Source organism: Petromyzon marinus, chromosome 21 (genome assembly GCF_048934315.1).
Source record: "Petromyzon marinus isolate PM22_M1 ecotype Great Lakes invasive population chromosome 21, UKy_Petmar_22M1.pri1.0, whole genome shotgun sequence".
Classification (NCBI taxonomy): domain Eukaryota; kingdom Metazoa; phylum Chordata; class Hyperoartia; order Petromyzontiformes; family Petromyzontidae; genus Petromyzon; species Petromyzon marinus.
Window position 1 is genome coordinate 14,069,666 of NC_133687.1, and position 19,298 is coordinate 14,088,963.

The window sequence follows — 19,298 nt, forward strand, 5'->3', positions numbered from 1 at the left end:
CGGAGGTGCGGGTTGAGACCCAGAAATGTGCAAACAGGTCCAGCGTTTTTCTCGCTTCGTTTCAAGGCTGCCGAAAAGACAATACATAGGCAGATGGTCTAAAACATACTTTATTTGTAAGGTGGATTGACATCGCTCGTTATGTGAGAGGTGGCGACGGCTTCCAGAAGCCTTCATCCTGCAGTGGATTGACCATGACTGATGATGATGTGGAGACAGAAATTAATTCTGGTTACGTTTGCTTTGAACCATAATGATCCACAGCAATGCAGCATGAGTTTGGATGTAAGATTGCTTTCTGATGACGAACACGTTACCCACAATGCAGCACTCTGCGCCTCCAATTCTGATCCCTCCGCGTTCCGCCACCCCTATAGCCCCCACTACCCCTACACACCCCTCCCCATCCGACCCCCTCCCCGGATAATTTGCATGTGAATGGAAATCGCCCTAGCGGAGTCAGCGGATTCTATGGCCAAGGGCGAGGGGAGGTGTTAGGGAGGGGAAAGGAGGGGGGGTAGAGGTGAGGGTGGGAGAGGGGAGGTGGAGTAGGGGGAGAGAAGTTTTGGGTAGGGGGGAGGGCGGAAAGGAGGAGGGAGAGCGTTAAGGTGAGGATGGAGGGTGTAGGAGGAGGGGAGGGGGTTGTAGAGTGGGAGGGAGAGAGAGGTGTGTGGAGGGGAGAGGGTGGAGGAGAGGGGAGAGAGTTGAGGTGAGTGGCGGGATGGTGAGGAAGGGGAACGGGGGTCGGGGTTGTGGGGAGAGGCCAAGAAGAGGGTGGGGGGGGGGGTAGAGAGTTATAGTGAAGTGGGAGAGGGGCAGGTGTGGTGAGGTGTGGTGAGGGAGTGGTGTGGTGACGAAGGCCATGGGGCCATCCATAAATGACGTCACGCACCTGGTGGGGGTCAGACATGTGTGACGATGCGTGACGAGGGGGGGGGGGGTTTGAGAAATGTGACGTCACATCTACATTTTCATTATTAACTATTTGATTTTCTTCTTTGGTTCTTTCGGTAAAGTCACGTAGAATGTGGCCGAAACGTTGTGAGAATTTTATTGTGTTATTTTATTTTATTAATGTATTATTTTATTCTCATTCTACGTGACTTTACCGAAAGAACCAAAGATGATTCATCCTTGCAGTCACGAAAGCTTTAAATCGAAATTTAACTATTTGATTATTTAAATTTACTAAGGTCACCTTTTATTTATTCCATGAAGGAGCATTTTGCTTCCCCATGGGAGAATGGAGAAGCATACATTTTTAACATTTTTTAAATGATTGTTATTAAACAGTTTGATTCTAATGATTTTACCAGGGCTTTTCATTCTGTGGAATGAATGTGATTGTTATAATTGTACTCTCCATTTTGCTTCGGTCTACTACAAAGTTTCAAGTATTTTTTAATAGCTAAATGACTTTTAATATTTTATAATTATAAGATAATTTAAATATAATATTCTGAACACCTGCAGTTTTAGTTAGACGTTGAATATTTTCATGTGAATTTTATGCTAAATTTAAGCTTTCCAACTCCTTTTTAATACGTGCTTCTCCTACAACATCAGAGTGCAGCGCCACATTAAATACGCACTACAATGACAATAGTTTAAAGATATTTGAAGCATGTTTTATTTTCAAAATGGAAATATGGTTTTGGGGCGGGACAGAGCTTTGTGACGTCATATTTGAGGGGGGTCTGAATTTTTGTGACGCCGTGTGGCGAGGGGGGGGAGGGTCAAAAATCGTCCAAAATCGAAGTGACGTCATTTATGGACGACCCCTAAGTGAGGACTATGGGAGAGTAACGGCAGAGTAACGGGAGGGAATCGGGTGATGTGGGAGCGGTGAGTTGGCTGTGAGCGCCCCACGTGCTCCGCCTTGCGGAGAAGGCGAGGACTGACGCCGAGTGAGTCACGTGGGTCGTATAGAGCACGCGGCACGCACAGTGCTCCGGTGAGTGGTGAGGAGCAAAGTGATATCAGATGAGCGGCAACCACCACCACCACCACTACCGATACCATCACCAGCACGACCACTAATTACATCATCAATAACAGCACCACCATCACCAGCACGACCACCATCGCCTACGACAGCAGCACCACCAGCAGCAGCATCACCATGAGATTCACCAGTACCATCACCTACTACCTCCACTTTAACATACTGTAGTGGCAAGGGCTGTTAGCGATCACCTATGAAAGTGGCGATGTTTCCACACCGCCACCAGGTACTCGTGTGAGGCTGAACTGACCTCGGGGAGGCCCAGGACCGGTTCAGATAATTATCTTAATTATAATTAATCGCCACTGGTGTTGGCCGTGGGGGGGAATCAAACTCGGGTCGCCGGGTTGGTAGTGCAGCGCGCTAACCGCTACACAAAAGCTTTTGACACCAGCACCAAAGATACCACCACCACCGCCACCATCACGAGCACCATCTTCACTATCACCACCACCGTCATCATCACCACGCGCGTTTAGTATTTTTTAATTCGATTACGTTTTTATTGGAAACAGATCGAGCCGCTCTCGTGATGTGCGTCACCTCAGGGGGTTCATAATGTCCACGTCGGAGCCACTTATCCAACACCTCCGTCTTAGAAGGATAAAGGTGCTGTAGGCAGCAATTAATAACACCTGGGATTAGCAATGAACCCTACGAATAATTAATTATATAAGGGTACCTTAGTCTGGCCCTATGAACCACGGGTATCAATAATTAACCCGAACAATCTTTAAAAGTGCATTAGCCTGGATCTAAGAGCCTCAGACATTCAAAAGGAATCCTAATAATCCTAAAATATGTAAGTTTAAGCCTCCCGTCAATCACGTGACTTATGTGTGGCCACGCCCACTCTGGATCCCTCCCCTCTCGCTGCTGCCCCTTATGAAAACAGACGACGCTCGGTGCGGCTCACCGCTGCTTTTCCCTCTCATCCCTCCCCTCTCATCATCACCCTCCCACCATCATCACCCTATCATCATTACCCTCTCATCATCATCATCACCCTATCATCATCACCCTCCCATCATCATCACCCTATCATCATTACCCTCTCATCATCATCACCCTCTCGTTGTTATCATCATCATCAGCCTCTCATCATCCCCCATCAACATGGTCCGATCTCCTCCTCCTCCCCCTCCTCTTTTCCTGCCGCTCATCTTGAGCCACGCCCTCCTCATCGTCCCTCCCGGCATCCCCTTTCCTCTCCCCTTCCTCTCTCTCTCTCTCCTCGCCACACATTATATCTACAGTAATATCCCGATTTACGTCACTCCCCCTTTTACGTCGTTTCGCAATAACGTCGTCACTTCATTCTGAATACCGCTGCCTCATTTGCGTCGCCTCAACCCCACACATACGTCGCCTCAACCCCACACATACGTCGCCTCAACCCCACACATACGTCGCCTCAACCCCACACTTACGTCACCTCAACCCCACACTTACGTCACCTCAACCCCACACTTACGTCGCCTCAACCCCACACTTACGTCGCCTCAACCCCACACTTACGTCACCTCAACCCCACACTTACGTCGCCTCAACCCCACACTTACGTCGCCTCAACCCCACACTTACGTCGCCTCAACCCCACACTTGCGTCGCCTCAACCCCACACTTACGTCGCCTCAACCCCACACTTACGTCGCCTCAACCCCACACTTACGTCGCCTCAACCCCACACTTACGTCGCCTCAACCCCACACTTACGTCGCCTCAACCCCACACTTACGTCGCTGACGGCATCGTCCGTCTCGTTATCCGTCCCCTTTCAGCCTTAGCCTCCACCTGACCTGTACACTAACAAATAAATGTACCGTGCTGCAGAGCACAGTATATTATTTACGGACAGTATTTTGGTGATTTTTGTTTATAGTTTATCGTATTTTTATTGTACCCTGGAGAATTTGTGTTCAAGTTTACGGCTGTACACTTGTGTTAAGTACAGTATTTTTTTTGTAATTTAATGTAACGTTGTGGGTACGTCTAGGACAGTGTTGCTCACTAATTTTAAGAGGATAAGACATCATCACTCGTGCGAGGGCCGCCACACAATTTGAAGCCGTTGGTGGTTGGTGACATAGCACGATGATGATGATGATGATGGGGGGGACGGGGGGGGGGTGTTGTCACGTGTTGTGTATTGTCGGGGTGCCGCACGTCAAGGGCCGCACTAAAGGCCATCAGGTGCCGCCAGTGGCCCGCGGGCCTCTTGCAATGAAGGACACCGCTCTAGGATGAAGAGGCGTGCACGAATACACAGTGCGTCCCCGTACCATCCGTTGTCTTTGTTTAGCGCTCGTTGAAAAAAATGGCTTCGATTTACGTCGTCCGTCGTCGCATCTTTCTGGAACGTAACCCCCCCCCCCACCCTGTAAACCGGGGTATTATGACCGTATATATTATATCCGTGGTCGTGTGCCACAGGTACAATGGGCTGTGATGATCCATACATCATTGAGCAACGTGAGCCTACCGTACCACGTGATATAGGAGATGGGATCTACGTATGTGTGTACTGTATATGTTGAACTTCTTTCGCACCGCACATAGCCAACCGCGGCTAATCTTACGCGTGAAGGAATCCAACCAATCACAGACAGCTCTAATCAGGAAGCTACCGTGAAAAGAACTCGTAAAATCAGAGGACGTGTCACTAATTCCATCAAATCACAAAACAACTCTAAGCAGGAAGCTACTTCGCATCCGTAAATGACAAGAAAACACCAACACAACTGGCCGGGGGGAAAAAAAAAAACATATAACCACACACACACGGGTGTGTAGTGCTGCATGTGCAGAAGCTCTCAGCCTTATCCAGACCACCCGCTCAAAAGAACTGAATGTGTGGCCATATAATATATTGGGTTTTGAACCACCGACTCAAAAAAGTTGTTGAAAATGTTGGCATCCCAACAACAGGAAGATAGATTCTGGCTCGAAGCCAAGCAGGGCCAGGGGCGGAGATAATGACGCGTTCATTGTGTGTGACGTCAGTCAGTGCATTGTGAGGACAGCGTCATGTCATCTACGCGCCTCTCGAATCGGTCCATTGCGTGTAACGTTGGTTGCACAGCTTGACTCGGACAGAAGTTAAACAAAACTGGTAGCCCCCTCTTATCTTCGCACCTGATTGGTTCAAAAGTGACGACGTCACATTTATGCCTCCTCTGTTTAAGACCGAAACAGGAGGAGGATTTCTCCACAACTCTGGCTGTCGCCTGATGAGGCTGGTTGTAATTACCGGCGAAACGTCACGGTACTCGAATGGTAAATCTTGTGGGTTTACTCTCCAACACACAACCGGTGTGCTGAACTGGTAATGAATTGGCATGTTTTGTTTACGTGACAAACCTAATTGGCTGTATCGGGTGGTGGCGGGTTTAACGACACATTTATATTTACGCGATGTAACCCAAAAACCTCTATTATGCAGAACGACAAAATTGCCACACTCAGTTCTTTTGAAGCTGGTGGTGTGGATAAGGCTGAGCCGTTGTCCATGCAATGCTGCTACACACCACAGGAGACGCTGGTGCCAGCAGTAGCTGTTGAGACCAGATCGAATTCTCAATTTTGGAAAACGTCAAATCACTCGACTTGCACTCACGCACAATGAGGTCAATTCAAATGACAGCCAACTCTCGATTATCCGCTACCCGATTATTTTTCCAGTTTATTGAATCATGGCTGGGGGGGAAAAAAGTCAAGGAAGTATGTTTACACGCGTGGGCTGGTTTAGATATTTATGATTATAAGCTGCTCCTCACTCGTCGAGGGTCCGTACATGTGCGCGCGTGGCTGCACATCGGGAATTAATACCGGGTACGGTACTTTGAGCAGCAATGACAACAGACGTCCACCTGCTTCCCCGTGTTCGCACCAGCGTCCCGTGTGGTAGTAAACACGTGGTCCTAGCCTAATTTACGTAGTGTGAATTATCCACGGTTATTTTTTTAAATCCAGGCCTCTGTCTCCACCTCTCTCCCAATTACCCCGGATAACCGAGAGTCGACTCTGCTCTCGATGGTTTAAGTAGGGGATGGACGCGAGTGAAATGAAGGACAAGAGAGAGAGAGACGAGATTGCAAATAAACAGTACAATTAATAATATAGCACTCCACGCTCGCTGGCGACGGGCCTTGTGTCTGTCGCCCCATGCCCGCTCCGCACTTGTTCCGCGCTCGTTCCGCGCTCGTTCCGTTCCGTCTCCGTTCCATTCTCGTTCCGTTCACACCAGTGGTTTGTCGTCGCGGGTCGAGTCGTCATCGCCTCCGTCCTGGAACGCGCGGCGATCGAACCTGCACACCCAGCCGGCCGGCATCCATTACATCAGTGTGATTATGAATGTTATGATTGTGATGATTATGATGATTTTGGTGATCATGAGTGTGCTTGTGATGATTATGCTTATTGTGGAGATTATGATAATTATGTTGATTGTGGTGATTATGATGATTACGATGATTGTGGTGATTACAATTATGATGAATGGAGTGATTATGATAATTATGACAATTCCGCGTGTGTACCCTGCAGGAAGCCTCATTGAGTCTCAAGACAATTTTTTCAGAAGTCTACTGCCAAGTGGTTCGGAGCAGGGTGCGATGTTACTGCTGCTGCGTGAGATTCCAATTGAGTAATTTGCAGTGTGATTTTTCGGAACTGGGATGTTTTTTGGCCAATACCAGTTCAGCATTTTTCAAATTTACTATTCAAGGAAACCGGAAAATCCCGAAGGGAATGCATGCAGAATAGAGAGCAGACAAACTCCACTCACTCTCTTACACACAAACTGCAGAACAGGGGGAGAACACACACATTCCACACGGAGAAAGGCGCCCAAGGCTTGAGTTATCACTTCGCCTGCACGGCCACTGCAGCCCGTGACGAGTGGCAGCGTGCACCATGGTGGAACCTCACGCAGCGTCACGCAACATCTGCTTCGGACACCACCAACGTCTTGAACTGTTACAGCTTCACGTCGGTTCTCTGCTATCGCCCCCTCGGTGTGGAACTCCCTTTGCACATCCGCAACATCAAATGCACTCTTGACTTTTAAGAAACGTCTAACATCTGTTTGGGTCAGACTTTTCGAGCAGCCCTGAAGCTTGGCTCCGCGCCTCTGAGTTATTGACGTGTCTGCAAAATTTGGCGCATTATAAAGGCCATGATTATTCTTACCACCACACCTTCACTCTACGCCAGTGTTCTTTATTGCAAGGCCCGCGGGCCACTGGCGGGCCCTGGTGGCGTCTAGTGCAGCCCCTGGCGTGCGGCCCCCGACTACACAAAATGCAAACACCACCACCTCGTCATCATCTTGCTGCTGTCACAAACCCCCAATGGTTTCAAATGGTGTGGCGGCCCTCACACTGATGATGTCTCATGATTGAAGAACACTGCTCTCTACACGCACGCGGGCGTGTGTGCAACCATCAGTGTCGAGTTCTATCTCGCATGATATTGATTCGATGAGAACGAAGCTTGAGTATGAAGTTTTGTTGCCAATTACATAACAAAGAAACAAACCCTGCTACATTTGTCAGAGGGCTGCCCAAAACTTGGGAAGACAAAAACAGCTCTAAAAGGACTTTTAACGGCAGTTTTCTGATGAAATATACCACGTGTGGCAGGGCTTTCGTTACCAATAGTTTAGTTTTAGATCGACGCGAAAGGAAAATGTTGCGTCCTAAACCCTCCTCCACCCGACACAGCCGATTTAACAGAGTCGCCACGCGAGAGCGAACGTGCGCTTGAAGCGGTAAATCAAAAGCGGTCGTGCACGCGACAGCTCGAAAAGGTTGGCCGCGTCGGGTGGAGGGAGGGTATGCGACACAACATTGTAACTCACGCGATATGACCCACCCGCCAAACCATCCCCTCTCCTTCTAACCACCAATCCACCGCCCCGCCCCCGGGCCTCACCTGGCCCGTCTCAGCGCGGCCTGCGCGCGTCCCAGGTGAATGGCGCGCAGGCGGTGCAGAGGCGCCGCGCCCCTCGCCATCCCGGCCAGCTGAGACTCCTCCGCGTGGGCGCCGATGCGCCCCAGACGCCGCGCGCCCACGGCCACCACCAGCAGCACGAGCAGCAGCGCAGAGCCGCCCGCGGCGGCTGCCAGGGGGAGCACTCGGCCCTGGGGGTCCAAGGGGACCGCGTCGTCGATCCGCGGCTGCTTCTGCTGCCGGGACCCGGGGCCGAGGCCTCGCGGCTCTGACACCGAAGCGCTGGGGGAGCGCTCGCGTGGGAGAGCACGGAGGGGGATACCTGTGGGGGGTGGGGTGTGCGTGTCAAGGGGTGGGTGCGAGGGGTCGTGAGTGGCACCTCTGTCAGCGTGGCGCGGTGCTGCCTCACAGCGTGGAGCACCCGGGTTCGATTCCCGTCTCGGTGCGCCTTTCTGTGTGGAGTCTCCTCCGCATTTTCCGGTTTCCTCCCATAGCAAACAAAAACAATCCCCCATACCAGGTATGTACATTGAACTTCTTTCGCATCGTACGTAGCCGACCGTGCTTCATCGGTGGTGCGGCGGAAGGGCAACAAACTAAAAACAAAAATCAGTTCTAAAGAAATTAGTTTTACATCTAGAAATGTAACTGGCATTGGCCAAAAAAATGTGATGAGTTTTTTTTGTGAATAAATAATAAATATCAGTGCTGGGGCGAGGAGGGCCAGAGAGCCCCGTTCCAGATCAACCCCTCCTCGTCTCGCGTTGTATTCCGCCTATCAACGTACGGTGCGAAAGAAGTCCAACACATACCTCCGATTAGCACGGTTAGCTACGTACGGTGCGAAAGAAGTCTTACACACACATACGCAGGTGAACTAACATGGTTGCGGCTGTGGGGAAACGTGCCAGAAGGTACGATGGTGGCCGATGGTCGAGACTCATAATGGAATGGCAGCCAAGGAACGGGACCGAGAGGACGTCCACTGGGGAGATGGAGCGATGATGTAATCAGCTCATGTTGCGTAGAGCTTTGAGTGCAGGGCACAATGAGTGCAGGGTACTATATATGGGGTGCAGGGTACTATATATGCGGTGCAGGGTACTATATATGGGGTGCTGGGTACTATATATGGGATGTAGGGTACTATATTATGGGGTGCAGGGTACTATATATGGGGTGCAGGGTACTATATATGGGATACAGGGTACTATATATGGGATACAGGGTACTATATATGGTATGCAGGGTACTATATATGGGGTGCAGGGTACTATATATGGGATGCAGGGTACTATATATGGGGTGCAGGGTACTATGTATGGGGTGCAGGGTACTATATATGAGGTGCAGGGTGCTATATATGGGATGTAGGGTACTATATATGGGGTGCAGGGTACTATATAAGGGATGCAGGGTACTATATATGGGGTGCAGGGTACTATATATGGGGTGCAGGGTACTATATATGGGATACAGGGTACTATATATGGGACATAAGGTACTATATATGGGGTGCAGGGTACTATATATGGGGTGCAGGGTGCTATATATGGGATGCAGGGTGCTATATATGGGGTGCAGGGTACTATATATGGAGTGCAGGGTACTATATATGGGGTGCAGGGTACTATATATGGGGTGCAGGGTACTATATATGGGATGCAGGGTACTATATATGAGGTGCAGGGTACTATATATGGGATGCAGGGTACTATATATGGGGTGCAGGGTACTATATATGGGATGCAGGGTACTATATATGGGATGTAGGGTACTATATATGAGGTGCAGGGTGCTATATATGGGATGTAGGGTACTATATATGGGGTGCAGGGTGCTATATGTGGGGTGCAGGGTACTATATATGGGATAAAGGGTACTATATATGGGATGCAGGGTACTATATATGGGATGTAGGGTACTATATATGAGGTGCAGGGTGCTATATATGGGATGTAGGGTACTATATATGGGGTGCAGGGTGCTATATGTGGGGTGCAGGGTGCTATATATGGGATATAGGGTGCTATATATGGGATGTAGGGTACTATATATGGGGTGCAGGGTGCTATATATGGGATGTAGGGTGCTATATATGGGGTGCAGGGTGCTATATATGGGATACAGGGTACTATATATGGGACACAGGGTACTATATATGGGGTGCAGGGTACTATATATGGGGTGCAGGGTGCTATATATGGGATGCAGGGTGCTATATATGGGGTGCAGGGTACTATATATGGAGTGCAGGGTACTATATATGGGGTGCAGGGTACTATATATGGGGTGCAGGGTACTATATATGGGATGCAGGGTACTATATATGAGGTGCAGGGTACTATATATGGGATGCAGGGTACTATATATGGGGTGCAGGGTACTATATATGGGATGCAGGGTACTATATATGGGATGTAGGGTACTATATATGAGGTGCAGGGTGCTATATATGGGATGTAGGGTACTATATATGGGGTGCAGGGTGCTATATGTGGGGTGCAGGGTACTATATATGGGATAAAGGGTACTATATATGGGATGCAGGGTACTATATATGGGATGTAGGGTACTATATATGAGGTGCAGGGTGCTATATATGGGATGTAGGGTACTATATATGGGGTGCAGGGTGCTATATGTGGGGTGCAGGGTGCTATATATGGGATATAGGGTGCTATATATGGGATGTAGGGTACTATATATGGGGTGCAGGGTGCTATATATGGGATGTAGGGTGCTATATATGGGGTGCAGGGTGCTATATATGGGATGTAGGGTACTATATATGGGGTGCAGGGTGCTATAAATGGGGTGCAGGGTGCTATATATGGGATGTAGGGTGCTATATATGGGGTGCAGGGTGCTATATATGTGGTGCAGGGTGCTATATATGGGATGTAGGGTGCTATATATGGGATGTAGGGTGCTATATATGGGATGTAGGGTGCTATATGTGGGGTGCAGGGCGCTCACGCGCTTCGCATCGTCTCCCAGTGAAGCCGGGAGCGCAGCGGCACACGTAGCCGCCGGCCGCGCCGGTGCAGGAGGCGCCGTTCCTGCAGGGCACCACTCGGCAAGCCGCTCCCTCCTCCTCCTCCTTCACCTCCTCCTCCTTCACCTCCTCCTTCGCCTCCTCCTCCTCCTTCGCCTCCTCCTTCTCCTCCTTCACCTCCTCCTTCTCCTCCTTCACCTCCTCCTTCTTCTCCTCCTCTTTCGCCTCCTTCTTCTCCTCCTTCTCCTCCTTCGCCTCCTCCTTCTCCTCCTTCGCCTCCTCCTTCTCCTCCTTCACCTCCTTCTTCTCCTCCTCCTCTTTCGCCTCCTCCTCCTCGGCGCAGTCGTGACCATGGAAACCGGGCGCGCACGCGCACACGAACCCCCCCCGTGGGGACACGGGGGGCGGGGCTGGGGCGGTGGGGGGGGATGAGGAGGGGGGAGGAGGAGGAGCGGTCGAGGGGAGGGAGAGGGCCGGGGCCGGCGCGCGCCCTGGGGGGCTGAGTCCTGCCTGCGGCTGTGTTTCCGGCTGTGCCCCTGTGTGCTCGTCCGGGTGTTCGTCTGAGCGCTGCGAGGTGGGGTGCGCGACGGGCGCGTCCGGCTGTTCCTTTAGGGGTTGTGCGTCCGGGTGTACGGGCGGAGGCCGCGCATCCTCGGCGGTGGGGTGTGAGTCCTGGTATCCATCGGGGTGTACGATGGGGGGCTCCTCTGGGGTTGGTTCCCGATAGGCGGGAGGGTGTTCGTCTGGGTGTGAGGGGAGGGGCGCTGGGGGGTCTGAGGGGAGGGGCGCGGGGGTGTGTGAGGGGATGGGCGCTGGGGGGTCTGAGGGGAGGGGCGCCGGGGGATGTGAGGGGAGGGGCGCTGGGGGATGTGAGGGGAGGGGCGCGGGGGGGTGCGCGCGCGAGCACGCACCGCCGTTCCGGCACGGGTTCCACGCGCAGGGGTCTGGGTTGTCGTCGTCATGGTAACCGTTGGCCTGGTAACCGGGTACCGGGTGTGGGGGTGACATCACACACAGAGACACACAGAGACACACAACAACAACCGCCGTTCGCCACTGAATGGCGAGTGACGTTACCACGGCGCTTGTGCCAGGCTAGGTACACATTGAGGCCACGTGAAGTGTCGAGAAGCACCGCCTGTGCACCCAACTGTGCCAATTTGCTGTTTTATCCACCCGGCGCTCCGCTCGTTGTTGTGAGCGTCACTCCTCCGCCTTCCGTTGCTGGAGGGCGGTTTACTCCAAGTGCCCAGTAGCATCCTTCACGAACCTCCCCCACAGCGCTGGTACCAGTCATCGACTAGTCCACTCAGCTCCATATCATCCTGTACCGCATCAGTCCATCTCTTCACCAGCCCATGTCGTGCCCGTTTAGCGCCCTCTATGCAGCCAAACAAAAGCTGCTTGGGCATGCGGTGGCTGGGCATGCGGTGGCTGGGCATGCGGTGGCTGGGCATGCGGTGGCTGGGCATGCGGTGGCTGGGCATGCGGTGGCTGGGCATGCGGTGGCTGGGCATGCGGTGGCTGGGCATGCGGTGGCTGGGCATGCGGTGGCTGGGCATGCGGTGGCTGGGCATGCGGTGGCTGGGCATGCGGTGGCTGGGCATGCGGTGGCTGGGCATGCGGTGGCTGGGCATGCGGTGGCTGGGCATGCGGTGGCTGGGCATGCGGTGGCTGGGCATGCGGTGGCTGGGCATGCGGTGGCTGGGCATGCGGTGGCTGGGCATGCGGTGGCTGGGCATGCGGTGGCTGGGCATGCGGTGGCTGGGCATGCGGGCTACATGACCCAGCCAACGCAGCCTGGCCTGCCGGAGGAGCTCACTGTGATAAGATCTGAATGGTTCAAGGCTGCACAGGTGTCGTTAAGGTTGTCCACGTTTCACAAGAATAAATAAGACCCGGAGCTTCGTGTGGAGCGATAGGCCAGGTCGCTGCCACACAGCTTTAATCAGTTGATGTAAATATTGTGTAATGCCGCTCCATTGATTAAACCTGAGACCTCGGCTGGAAAAACCCTGGCCTCTGAAAAAAGTTCGCCAGGCAGTTCCCTTGGGAGGCCATCTCTGTTCAGCATACGCCACTCATGTGGGATAGTTAGCTACTCCTTCGAATATTTGAGGTTCTAATATCCTCAGTGGATCAACCCCACATTGTCCCGATATGCTGTATGGGCTGAAAAGTTTTCCCCCTCTGCCAAAACCTTCACAGACATACTCAGCAAATTTTCAAACTTGTTCCTGAAGGTCGGAGATCGGATCACCACTCCACCACTTAAGGACGGTGATAGACTGTGACGCTGAAAGTTAAGTTGTTGATGGAATTAAAGAGTTATTTGGCATCACAAGCTACTGAGGGCTAATTCTAGGGCGAAGGTTAGGGCGAGTTGTTTTAAGACATACCCTCCTCTTACGCATATCAGCAGTGTATCTGTTTAATGCTTGCGTAACTTAATTGTAACTGTGCTGTGTAATTTTTTTTATGACCCAGGCCACTCTTGCAAATGAGATTCCATCCTGGTCTCTTGAGTTCTCACCCAGACACACAAAATATACGCGGATGTCATTGCCGTCCATGAACTTCCATGCACACCTTCCCCTCCACTCCACATTCCCCCAATAACCCGCCCCTCCCCCAATAACTCCGCCTCTCCCCCAATAACCCCGCCCCTCCCCCAATAACCCCGCCCCTCCCCCAATAACCCGCCCCTCCCCCAATAACCCGCCCCTCCCCCAATAACCCGCCCCTCCTCCAACAACCCACCCCTCCCCCAATAACCCCACCCCTCCCCCAATAACCCGCCCCTCCCCCAATAACCCCGCCCCTCCCCCAATAACCCGCCCCTCCCCCAATAACCCCGCCCCTCCCCCAATAACCCCGCCCCTCCCCCAATAACCCCACCCCTCCCCCAACCAGCCCCTCCCGTAATCACCCCTCTCTATCCCCTCTGTCACGGCCACTCCCCAATCACCCCGCCCCTCTCCTACCTCTCCCCCGCCCCTCCCCCACCGCCCTCTCCACGTGCCCCCCCCCCCCTCCCCCCCCGTTGCGGAACCGCGCGCGCCCTTCTCAATGTCGGGCTCCGACGAAGTTGCGATTGACCTTGGGTGAGAATTTAACCATCGTCAGCAGCAGCAGCATCGTTTTCATCACCACACACATGACTCATCACATCACCCACTGGCACGGTTGGCTACGTACGGTGCGGAAGAAGTTCGACATACGCACATACCACCAGTAGTACCATCATCATCATCACCATCATAATAATCATCGGCACCATCTTCACTAACCACGTCACACACATCACTAACATCATCGTAATCATCGGCAGCATCTTCGCCAGCATCATCCCGAACATCACCAACATTCTCATCATCACTGCCAGTATCGGAATCGTCACTGAATATCGTCATCATCACTGTCAGTGTCATCATCAGCATGACCATCATCATCAGCATCATCAGGATCATTTTCACGGACATCGTCAGGATCAACACCACTCACAATCATACCATCAGCATCAGTACCATCAGCATCATCATCGTCGTCGTAAACATTATCCTCGTCAATATCAACAGCACCACCACCACGTGCATCTTCACGTAACTCAATCTGGACACCATCATCATCGTTACCATCATCACAATCATCGGTGCCATCATCACAATCATCGGTGCAACCGGCACCATCACAGCGCCTGTCGTCGTCATCGGTTACGCAATGGCAAGACGTCACGTGATATGCTGTCTCACGGTTTCGGTTGCCATGACAACCTCGTGACGCGACACCCAAGGCCCCCCCCCCATCCCGTGCACTGTCACGTGATCGCACAGTCACGCCAGTCTCCACGTGTGCACACGCAAAGACAAGATCCCCCGTATAGGCTTAACAGTCTACTGGGGCAAGTGCTGTTAGCGAACGCCTATTAAGGTCGCCACGGGTTTAGCCAGCACCACGCCCGGCCGTTTTTGTATCCCCAGTGCTGATGTTTAGTAACACGCGTTTAGAATATTCCGCTGCCATAAATTTCCACACGACGACGATAAGCAACTTCGTTGAGCTACCATTTCTGGCCAGATCGCTTCTGAAAAAGAGCTACATAGGTGACTGGCCCTTACCTGGTAAAATACCCAAAAAAATAGCTTAAAGTTTTTGTTTGTTTAAATATTTACAACGTACACACTGTACAATTTGTTATTCACGTAAGGGTGATTCCGTCTTCGGGAGGCTCTGGAGCGGTTGGGATGTCACTCGTCATTGATGTTGACGGTGGTTGCAAATCGATTTTAGGTCGCGGGGTTCGTAACGCAGTACGCTAATCACTGCGCCACCACACCCCATACACAAATAACCTTCGTATAGCCTTGAAATACTTTTGGGGCAAGTACCGTTAGCGAGCATCTATGAAGGCCTGAAAGGCAAACGAGGGAGTAGGGGGGCCAGCACCGCCTTTGTCCCTCTGGTGACGATGTTTAAACATTCGCCACTCAATGTTGGTGGCGTCACCACGGCGCTTGTGCCAGGCTATGTGCACTTTGAGGCTACACACTCGTGCGCGCGCGCACACACACACGCGTACAGACGTGCGCGCGCACACAAAAAACATACAGGCACCTGCACGGTGACGCGCTAACCACTGCGCCACCGCTCCCCCCACACACATCACACCACCTGTGCGCAGAGGGTGTTCAGCACCATGGACAGCAGCGGCAGCAGCCTCGCGACTTGAGCTGTCATCTCGAGCCTCGCAGAATCTCACCTCTTCATTCAACACAACAAACAACAACGACGATTGAAGATAGTGATGATAATGAATCGATAATAATGATGATTGCAAAATTTTACGTATGGCCGTTGCTGATGTAGAGCAACAACTGTCATTTTACATTGATGATAATGATGTATGATCACAGTGGTGATTATCAGCATGCATTACGGTGAATATACATGGTGGCTACATGTTGATGTTGAGGATGGTTTGATGGTGGTAGCTATGTATTAATTATGACTCCAATCAAATGGTGACTATTATATGATTATTAATGTATGATGGTAGCCTGATGCTATTTCGGGGTGACGACGATGACCCTTATAAACATGCGTTGTTTATGGTAATCGTGAACGTTACAATGCTGATTTAGCTTAACTATTATGATACAGATTAACTCGTGATTAGCATCGCCGTGATGATGGATTAATGCTAATTATAATTACGCGAAACCTTGAATTACGACGGCGTGACGATGGTGAATTTCTGATGACTATTAAAAATTTGTTCATGATCATGGTTCGCCGATCATGTCGAAATGTTTTAAATATAATCGTCGTGACGACGCGAAACGTTGACTTGTCCATGACGATGGTGGTGATTTGATGATGAGGATCAATTGATAATGATGTTGTTGGTGATGATGTTGTTGACCACCCACGTGTGTCTAATCGCGCCTCCACAATGCAGGAATTCCTCGCCGAGTTGCCGGCCGCCGCTCCGTGCCGGGAGCTCTGGACGCCGGTGACGAATGGATGGAATCGATTCCAGCACGTAACCAAAAGAGACGATTTTTGGAATCGATGGGTGTCGAATCTCTTCCCTCGGCGAAAGTAATAATTTAAAAAAACCCAAGTCAGATTCCCCGCGATATGACGATGCCTACGATTATCGTATCGCCCCGTTGTGTACAATATCGTCATATCGTGATTGACGTTGCGCATCTAATTCGTTTTCTAAAACGTTAAATAACAAGAGCGCAATAATTAAACGTTTAAATAAATATCCCGTTCTCTACTCCTTGGTTACTTCGGTAAAGTCACGTAGGTAGAAAAATAATAGATCACTATTAAGAAAAATAATAGTGACCTAAATAATAGTGATCGATTATTTTTCTACCTACGTGACTTTACCGAAAGAACCAAAAAGTATGGATTCCTGCAGTCACGAAAGCTTCAAATCAAAATATCCCGATGCCCAACAAGGTTGTACCTTTCTGTGAAATGATTTCCGTTCGCCATGTGTGCCACGGCGGTGATTATACGACTTCACTACATTTTTTAGTTCCGAAGTACACCCAATTAATGAATGAACACGAATAAATTAGCAGAGAACACGTTTCCTTCACATATCTGCCTCTCTACATAAACAAATATAAATAACAAAACATTTGTGTTATCTATCCGATCAGTCAGCCGCACGGCCTTCTTCTGGGCCATCGAAATGAAGCAGTCGATCTCGGGGTCGTGAGAGATGGCCACAGCTTTGGCAGAGCCCTCATCCAGCAGTGGATAAATCATAGAGGAGGATTATAAATACTCTTTGTTTTTTTCGGTAAAGTCACGTAGGTAAAATCAAATTTTATTTTATATTATTGTATTTTATTTTACCTACGTGACTTTACCGAAAAAAACAATGAGTATGAATCCTTGCAGTCACGAAAGCTTCAAATCGAGGATGATAAAACCACTCTGCACATATACACTCCACACTATAGTACAGTATATGGAATCATGCGACGTTTCGGGCAATGGCCCTGATGAAGTAAATATATATTCGGCGATGTTTTAGGCAATATAACTTTTTTTTCTTTTAAGGTCACAGTGTTGTTAGTGCCCAGTGTGTTGAGTTTTTTTTTATTGACTGTGCTAGTGCACCACTGCCAATGCTGCAGTAGCACTAGATAGTTCATATCAAATTTTAAAACTAAACTATTAAACTTTTTATATTTATTTTACCAGGTAACGCCCACTGAGCTATGTAGCTATTTTTCAGAAGCGACCAGGCTACAAATGATAGCTCAACAAAGTGGCTTGTCACGTGGAAATGTACTATATATCAGCCATATACTCTAAACGCGTGATGTTGATTCTAAATGTGGAGGGAAAACACGGAGGTCATGGAAAAAAAATCTACGCGCCTACGGGGAGAGAGACATGCATATAGGAAGAACACAAATATACAGCAGGCGTCAGGGTCGGGATCGAACACATGACCTCCTGTAGTTAACATCCCACGACCGTGGCCCCCATATATGGGCAACATCAGAGGGTAATAAAGTAAACTCCATTGCTGTTCAATACATATGGTCTCACGTCCATGGTCCCTTCACGGCACTGGTCATCGTGGTGAAGTATGGGCAACCAGCCCCCCCACCTCCCTCCGATCCCGGCAGCGTGAAGCTCTTTGCAGCAGTGGATTGACAAAGCGCTGCACGTGGATTGTGACACCCCACCCCCGCATAGCCTACGGGCTCTCCGGGCAAGCGCTGTTAGCGAGCACTTTTGAAGGTGACAGCATTCTGCGCATTGAGTGGGCGGTGTGGCTCGACCACGGTTGACCGCCTTTGTCTTCCGGGTCGCCGGATTCGTCGCGCATTGCGCTAACCACTACCGCTCCCACAAACCACACCCCACCAATAGGTAATAGCACACGAGGGGGTGGATAGGCAGCACCACACCGGGCCGCCTTTGTCTCCCGAGAAGCGATGTTACACATCGTACTACAGTTATTTGATGCCGAGTTGATCTAGGGGATTCCCAGGACCGGTTCAAATAATGGTCACTGATGTTGGTGGTCGTGGGCCGGAAATGAACCCTAGTCGCGGGGTTCGTAGCGCAGCGCTCTAGACACCGCGCCCCACACACTCTCACAAAGGTGTCCCCTTCAAGTTTTAAAAGACCGTTGGGGCAATTGCTCTTTGCGAACACCAATGAAGGCCGGCACGGCACACGAGGTAGAGGGTGGGTGGCCAGCATCAGGCCAGACGCACATTCTCACACGCACACAGGGCATTACGCACAAACACGCGTACACACAACATCACACACGCGTGGGCGCGTGTGTACCTGGCACCCACCGCCTCGTGCAAACAGCGCACGTGCTCATTAAGGCGCCTTTAATTGCAGTCTGAGTAACGGCTCCAAAAATACAGAGAACACAGGACGTAATCACGCCCGTGTCAGCGATAATAACAGTGTCAGTGATAATGACTGTCAGTTCTACCATTTCACAGGCATACCACCACCCCTCCCAGTGCAGCTGTGTTGACTTGAGTGGGCGCGTGCGTGTTAGCGAGCATATATTAAGGCTGTCATGGTGAATGTGTGAGCTCGCGGAAGTGGTGGTGGTGGAAAACATCACCACAACCATCACCACCACCCAGCCGCCTTCGTCTCCTGCGATGTCAATGGTGGTCATGACCACATCACCTGCGTAGGGCGTGGGTTCAATCACGCGTTTCGAGTATTTGACTGCTATACATTTCCGCCTGATGAGCAAATTCTTTGAGCCATCATTTGTGACAGCCAGGCCACTTCTGAAATATAGCTACATAGCTCAGTGGGTCTTACTTG

At 50.8% G+C, this 19,298-nt stretch overlaps 1 protein-coding gene across 1 annotated transcript; it reads right to left on the minus strand.

The window, feature by feature from the left end:
- Positions 1–92: 92 nt before the first annotated feature.
- On the minus strand, positions 93–17,246 carry LOC116944584 (uncharacterized). Its single transcript, XM_076068618.1, has 5 exons — positions 16,385–17,246; positions 15,627–15,716; positions 10,937–11,930; positions 7,940–8,279; positions 93–6,312 (listed from the first exon to the last, which is right to left on the minus strand). The coding sequence occupies exons 2-5, from the start codon at positions 15,690–15,692 to the stop codon at positions 6,243–6,245; spliced, it is 1,470 nt and encodes a 489-aa protein (XP_075924733.1). The 5' UTR covers positions 15,693–15,716; positions 16,385–17,246; the 3' UTR covers positions 93–6,242.
- Positions 17,247–19,298: the final 2,052 nt, after the last annotated feature.

Excerpts from the sequence above, each read along its gene's own strand:
- LOC116944584 (XM_076068618.1), bottom strand. The coding sequence starts at position 15,692 with ATGACAGCTCAAGTCGCGAGGCTGCTGCCGCTGCTGTCCATGGTGCTG. Across the intron at positions 11,931-15,626 it reads TGAACACCCTCTGCGCACAG|GCCAACGGTTACCATGACGA; the intron begins GTGGTGTGATGT and ends CCCGGTTACCAG. Across the intron at positions 8,280-10,936 it reads TGGGAGACGATGCGAAGCGC|GTATCCCCCTCCGTGCTCTC; the intron begins GTGAGCGCCCTG and ends CACCCCCCACAG.